Here is a 7,468-nt window from a genome sequence, read left to right as displayed (position 1 = left end):
AAGCGTCACCCAAATAACACACAGTGTGAAGTACAGGAGTGAACCAGCACACAGTTTCTGAGCAGTTTTCTCATTGGTTGGAACAAAAACCAGCAGACGGAGCAGCCCCCCAGGACTGGAGTTGTACCGCCCTGCCTGTATGTGACCCCCCCCTCCCCCTCTCCCTGTATGCCCACCAGGTCCCTGCAACAGTCTGACGTCAGAATGGTGGTCCTGGACATCACCATCCCCACAGGCTTTGTCCCTGACAATAAAGACCTTGAAATGGTAGGAAGTGCATTGTGGGAACTATCTGGTTGTCAGGCAGACTTCTGCACCCAGTCATATGTAACTTTGTACTGAAGTCTTTAGTTAATTATTTAGTAGTTATGAGGCATTGTATAGCTGTACAATAATTCAAGCTCATTATTGGTTGAAAATTGGTTCCGATTGCCGCAGCCGATGGCGTTTCATCGTCAGCGCGTTCACAGAGAAGGGGGAGGGATGAACAGTGTTGTGGTTTCACGGTGTTTGTTGTTGCTATTCCTCCCTCCGACCCGCCCCAGAGCTGCAATGTAAACAGTTGTAGCAGCACTGTGTGCACTGTGAACCCCTGAGCTTGTCTCTCTAGACAAGACAGTAGTGATGAGCCAGTTGTGTGACCTTTGACCCTTGGTTGTCGCTCCCTGAGTTGTGACTGCGCTGACGGCTGTCTCGTCTCCGCCTCCCCCTAGCTGAGCAACTCCGTGGACCGCTACATCAGCAACTTCGAGATTGTGGACGGGCTGAGTGACAGAGGATCGTTGATCATTCACCTGTTCAAGGTGTGAACGCGAGCGAGCCCTACCTGCCACTCTAACCCTAACCCAAACCCCACAATACTCACTGGGGGGCGGGAATTGGCCCCTGCTTACTCAAATCAACTGCACAAGTTGCTTTGGATGAAAGTGGCAGTTAAACGGCTGCGATGTCACGCACGTCCGCTCCGTCACAGGTGTCCAGCAAAGAGACGGAGACCGTCTCCTTCCGGCTGCAGCAGAAGTTCAGAGTGAGGCTCATTCAGCCATCTTCCGTCACTGTGTACGAGTACTACAACCCAGGTAAAATGGCCGCTCTCTGCCTGCCCATCGCTGAACACAGTGTCCGCTTACACGAGTCACGAGGGGGGCTCACATTACATTACGTTACCTTACATTAATGGCATTTGGCAGACGCTCTTATCCGGAGCGAATTTGAATTAAATTAAATGAGTAAATGAAAAGAATTCAACCTCAAGTTAAGGACAAGTGATGGAGTCCAGCCCGTGTGTGTGGTGAGTGGCCTGTTTGTGGTGTCCATGGTAACGTCAGTGATGTCACGGTCTCTCCACTCAGACCGCCGCTGCACCAAGTTCTACAACCCGCTCAGAGAGGGGGCGGAGCTACAGAAGATCTGCAGCAATGACACCTGTCATTGTGCTGAGGGTGGGTGGGGCTGTGAGTGTGTGTGTGTGTGTGTTATTGTGTCTGTGGGTGTATGTGTGTTTGTGTGTGTGAGATGTGTGCATGTGTTTTTGTGTGTGTGTTTGTGTTTGTGTGTGTTTTGTGTGTGTTTTACCATTTACAATTTGCCGTGTTTCTGAGTGCACAGAGTTTAACAGGTCCCATTTTTAAATGAAAAGAGTGTGAATAATGCTCGCAGAACTATAACAGAGCAGGTTGGGGGTGTGAGACGGCCATCCCCGGCCGTCTCACCACCACAATGACCCGCTCCGTATCCCTCCGCCACTCTTCACAGGGAACTGTGCGGTCTCTAAGTCATGGAGCAAGACCGAGGACGACTTCGCCCGCGAGGACGTGGCCTGCTCCGGGATCTATCACGGTACGCCACGCCGTCCCACACATTACATTACATTATTGGCATTTGGCAGACGCTCTTATCCAGAGCGACATACAGTTGATTAGACTAAGCAGGAGACAATCCTCCCCTGGAGCAGTGCAGGGTTAAGGGCCTTACTCAAGGGCCCAAACAGCTGTGCGGATCTTATTGTGGCTACACCGGGATTAGAACCACTGACCTTGCGTATCCCAGTCCTTTGCCTTTACCGCTACGCTGCAGCACGCACGCACGCACGCACGCACGCACGCACGCACGCACGCACGCACGCACGCACGCACGCACGCACGCACGCACGCACGCACGCACGCACGCACGCACGCACGCACGCACGCACGCACGCACGCACGCACGCACGCACGCACGCACGCACGCACGCACGCACGCACGCACGCACGCACGCACGCACGCACGCACGCACGCACGCACGCACGCACGCACGCACGCACGCACGCACGCACGCACGCACGCACGCAACACACAGTCAGCATCCTGTTAAGACCCAGGTAACCAGGTGAGGTTAACTGCTCTGATTGATTCATTAAAGGTACATGGTTAACTCGCAAAACTGTATTTCATGCTAAAAGTTTAATGGTGTATTTTTGTTGCTTTATGAGATGACTATCTTTTCAACACCCACCCTAATTTTATGGTTGCTCTTCGGGTATTATTCCATAATAATGATAACCCCTCCTTTCAGATTGACAAAATAATATTGATTTCTAGTGTTCATATTGTTTACTGCTCTGTTTTACAGTGTACAAAGTGAAAGTCTCGAATGTCAGCAGGAGCCAGTACGACAGATATGAAATGGAAATCTTGTTGGTCATAAAGGAAGGTAGAGTATGTTGTTTTTTATGCTGGAGTTTCGGTACACCAGGCCTGTCACAATAAGGTTTTACAGTGTTGCTTAAACCACACAAAAAAAAATTTCTGGAATCCTTGACCAAGAATGAAATACTGTGAATAGAACTCCAGCAAACAGGGGGTGATCCTGTTTGCTGTAGTTTTCTCTTTCTCTGTCTTTTTTTAATTTTTATATCCTTCGCCATTCGGCATTGAGCTCTTTCCAACCGCTTATTTTAAATGTCTCCTTTCCTCGCCTCCTTTCCTCACTCCAAGCTCCACCCAGTGGGGGAGGCAAGGAAAGGAAGCAAGGGAAAGAAGCGGGGCTAGAACAGAGCGATGAAGAAAGGAATTTCCTTGCTCCTTCAAGCGTCACTTTGAAGCCTTGTCGATTCCAGACATGACAGACGTAGAGAGGTGGATCCACAGGTTGATTCCAGACATGACAGACGTAGAGAGGTGGATCCACAGGTTGATTCCAGACATGACAGACGTAGAGAGGTGGATCCACAGGTTGATTCCAGACATGACAGACGTAGAGAGGTGGATCCACAGGTTGATTCCAGACATGACAGACGTAGAGAGGTGGATCCACAGGTTGATTCCAGACATGACAGACGTAGAGAGGTGGATCCACAGGTTGATTCCAGACATGACAGACGTAGAGAGGTGGATCCACAGGTTGATTCCAGACATGACAGACGTAGAGAGGTGGATCCACAGGTTGATTCCAGACATGACAGACGTAGAGAAGTGGATCCACAGGTTGATTACAGACATGACAGACATAGAGAGGTGGATCCACAGGTTGATTACAGACATGACAGTCATAGAGAAGTGGATCCACAGGTCAATTTATACGTCACACGCTTTGAAACAATAGCTCCGCAAAGATTCGCTTGTGTATCCTTACTCAAGAAGCCTCCTGACTCCTTCATCCTTCAGGGAGCATTTGGAATGAAGTGGATCCACACAAATCTTTGGCTGAGAAAATTGAGAAAGTTTAGAAAATGTTGTATGGTTTTTAACGGGGCCTCAAAACAATATTCCGTGTCAGTCAAGCCCCAGGGGAGACAAGGCCGGATAATACGAGCGATGAGAAAGGCCCCGCTGTGTCACCCCCCATCCTCTCTCTGTATGACAGGAAAGGAGGAAGGTGTCCAAGCGTCGGACCGAAGACTCTTTATCTCACACTCGGGGTGCCGCGGGCGTCTGGACCTCCAGGAGGGGAAGGAGTACCTCATCATGGGGCCTCCTGAAGACATCTGGCATCAGGACAGCGCCACTCGCAGGTGACCTGGGGAGAGCTCGGGACTGCACTGCATGTCCAACAGCGTGTCTGTCTCAGGGTTCTCCACTGCGTGTCCAACAGCGTGTCTGTCTCAGGGTTCTCCACTGTGTGTCCCACAGCGTGTCTGTCTCAGGGTTCTCCACTGCGTGTCCAACAGCGTGTCTGTCTCAGGGTTCTCCACTGCGTGTCCAACAGCGTGTCTGTCTCAGGGTTCTCCACTGCGTGTCCAACAGTGTGTCTGTCTCAGGGTTCTCCACTGTGTGTCCAACAGCGTGTTTGTCTCAGGGTGCTCCACTGTGTGTCCAACAGTGTGTCTGTCTCAGGGTTCTCCACTGCGTATCCAACAGCGTGTCTGTCTCAGGGTTCTCCACTGCGTGTCTGTCTCAGGGTTCTCCACTGTGTGTCCAACAGCGTGTCTGTCTCAGGGTTCTGCACTGTGTGTCCAACAGCGTGTCTGTCTCAGGGTTCTCCACTGCATGTCCAACAGCGTGTCTGTCTCAGGGTTCTCCACTGCATGTCCAACAGCGTGTCTGTCTCAGGGTTCTCCACTGTGTGTCCAACAGCGTGTCTGTCTCAGGGTTCTGCACTATGTGTCCAACAGCGTGTTTGTCTCAGGGTTCTCCACTGTGTGTCCCACAGCGTGTCTGTCTCAGGGTTCTCCACTGCGTGTCCGACAGCGTGTTTGTCTCAGGGTTCTCCACTGTGTGTCCCACAGCGTGTCTGTCTCAGGGTTCTCCACTGCGTGTCCAACAGCGTGTCTGTCTCAGCATTCTCCACTGTGTGTCCCACAGCGTGTCTGTCTCAGGGTTCAGTGTTTACCCAGGACGGCAGTGCTGGTAGTGTTTCCCCTCAGGTGCCGCTTGCTCCTTGCGTGAACGTCACTTGTCCTGTGCTGGTTTGGGTGGCACACGTCTCGACTAATTTGGTTGTAACTTTACCTATACTTTCCTCTGGTGGTCTTATGGCTGTATTAAATGCTCCTTCTGTCTGGTTAAACAGCTAAATTGTCATTTTACTTTTTCATTCAAAGACTATTGGAAAGGGGGCTGTGGGTGGTTTGGCGATTAAGGTCATGACTGCTGTCTGTTCTGGCCCACGGTGGTGGTATGACCGTCCTGTGGATGTCTAGATAGCAGAGTCTTTCAGTCCACTTTCAAGTGCAGACTGAAAACCCTCCTCTTCAGGTTGCCTCCTCCCTACCTTACTGCTATAATTAGCCATGTGTATGCGATAGGGTAAAATTGCAGTGATGTATAATTATTTTGGTATTCGGGGTATTCTAGCTGCCAACCGTGATATGCTAGTTGGGAAGATTACACAGTAGGCAGCACGTAACAGCTGCAGGGGCCGTGGCTAGGGATGTGACAGAGGGTTTATGGACAGCTACATCCAACTGAGCTTCTCTACATCCCTGCTAAGTCCTCTCCGTCAATCGACCTCTCACTGACTGTTGAGGACTTTGTAGTTTCCTCCTCCCGTATGGCAAAGAATCTTTGATAACTGCCTCACCCTGGCTCCACAAGTATCCTCCACTGCCAGAACCTGCAGGTTCTTTCTCTATAATATACGCCGTATCCGTCATCTCCTGAAGGAGAAAGCCACCCAGCTCCTAGTCCAGGCGCTTGTCATTTCCCACCTGGATTACTGCAACTCCCTCCTAGCCGGTCTCCCAGCGTGTGCCATCAAGCCCCTCCAGCTGGTCCAGAATGCTGCAGCCCGCCTGATCACCAGTCAGCCCAGGTCGGCTCATGTCACCCCGCTTCTCATTGGCCTCCACTGGCTTCCTATTGCCGCACGCATCCGTTTCAAGGCCCTAGTGATGGCATTTCAAGCTGCTAAGGGGACTGCCCCACCTTACATACAATCCTTGATCACTCCTTACTCCCCAGCTAGACCACCCCAGCTGCCAGCTCTGGTCGCCTTATGGTTCCCTCTCTACGTGCACCTGGCGGTTGAGCTGCACGTTCACGCCTGTTTTCCGTTGTGGTTCCTCAGTGGTGGAATGACTTGCCTACCACTGTCAGGACATCAGAATTCCTCCCCCTATTTCGACGCAGACTCAAAACACACCTTTTCAAACTGTACCTTAGTCCTCCCTCCTGATTTCCCCCGCCCCTCCTTTCTGATATCCCTATCCTTGTCTAACACCCCCCCCCCCCCCGAAAAAAATAAAAATAAAATAAAAATAAAATAAAATTTGCACTTATGATGACAACTATGTTTAGAACAGCATTCCATGTGTATTTTCCTAGTTCTGGATGTGATGCTTTGACTTATGGTAGAACCTATGCACTTGTAAGTCGCTTTGGATTAAAAGCGTCTGCCAAATAACAAAAATGTAAATGTAAAATGTAAATGTCTGTTTTTGTAGAGGATTGATGGATGAATTGACTGATGGATGGATGGATTGACTGATAGATAGATGACTTGATGGATTGATGGATGATTGACTGATAGATAGATGAATTGATGGATTGATGGATGGATTGACTGATGGATGGGTGGATTGATGGATTGATGGATGGATTGACTGATGGATGGATGGATTAACTGATAGATAGATGAAATGATGGATTGATGGATGGATTGACTGATGGATGGATGGATTGACTGATAGATAGATGAAATGATGGATTGATGGATGGATTGACTGATGGATGGATGGATTGACTGATAGATAGATGAAATGATGGATTGATTGACTGATGGATGGGTGGATTGATGGATTGATGGATGGATTGACTGATGGATGGATGGATTGACTGATAGATAGATGAAATGATGGATTGATGGATGGATTGACTGATGGATGGATGGATTGTTCCAATGCAACAGAACCGTGCTGAGTTCCATGGGTTCAGGTAGAGAGGCATCATGTTGACCACTGCTCTGTCTGAGAGATTGGCCGATTACCTCTCTCAGGTACACCTACACCCTGGGGAAGAGGAGCTGGGTGGAGCGGTGGCCCTCAGAGGCTGAATGCGGGGGCGACGTGGGACTCGCCAAGAGGTGCGCCCAGCTGGCTGCGGTTATCTCTGTCCTGATGGAGAAGGGCTGCCTGTCCTGAGTGACTGAAACTAGGCGGCTTTGCCAAAATTATAGAGCCCCGTCCCTGGATTCATGGGATCCCGGCATACCTCAGACCATTGTACCATTCCGCAGTGTAAATACACACATTGCCATGCATTGAAAACTATACCATAGTATACTGAATAGTGAATGTGATTGTGTGGCTCTCCAAATATGTTTTCCATTACATGCCAATATTACTACATGCCATGTTTGATTAAGAAGACATTCTCTGTCAGTTACATTGATATGCATCCCACTGAGAGAAATGTGGCTACAATTGTATTTATGCATTTCCTAATGTGACAATAAAACATAGTTCAATGCAATTTAAGTTTTATCTCTTTCAGCTGTACAGTGACACAAACGCACGGATTGTGCGAGCTTACAGACCCTCCAGCATGAGTA

The 7,468-nt window shown here is 49.7% G+C and overlaps 1 protein-coding gene across 1 annotated transcript in view; it reads left to right on the top strand.

The window, feature by feature from the left end:
• The window catches only part of c3b.1 (complement component c3b, tandem duplicate 1), a 36,953-nt gene extending 29,564 nt beyond the window's left edge, over positions 1-7,389 (top strand). Inside the window, exons 37-44 of the mRNA XM_061230580.1 lie at positions 180-267; positions 714-803; positions 974-1,079; positions 1,353-1,442; positions 1,756-1,839; positions 2,612-2,692; positions 3,845-3,992; positions 6,914-7,389. Of these exons, the coding sequence (XP_061086564.1) occupies positions 180-267; positions 714-803; positions 974-1,079; positions 1,353-1,442; positions 1,756-1,839; positions 2,612-2,692; positions 3,845-3,992; positions 6,914-7,058 (832 nt within the window). The 3' untranslated portion in view covers positions 7,059-7,389. The remainder of the gene's footprint in view (positions 1-179; positions 268-713; positions 804-973; positions 1,080-1,352; positions 1,443-1,755; positions 1,840-2,611; positions 2,693-3,844; positions 3,993-6,913) is intronic.
• The last annotated feature ends 79 nt before the right edge of the window (positions 7,390-7,468 follow it).

This window comes from Conger conger, chromosome 2 (assembly GCF_963514075.1).
Source record: "Conger conger chromosome 2, fConCon1.1, whole genome shotgun sequence".
Classification (NCBI taxonomy): domain Eukaryota; kingdom Metazoa; phylum Chordata; class Actinopteri; order Anguilliformes; family Congridae; genus Conger; species Conger conger.
Note: the sequence above shows the minus strand (reverse complement) of the source record. Positions and strands in the feature narration are given on the sequence as shown.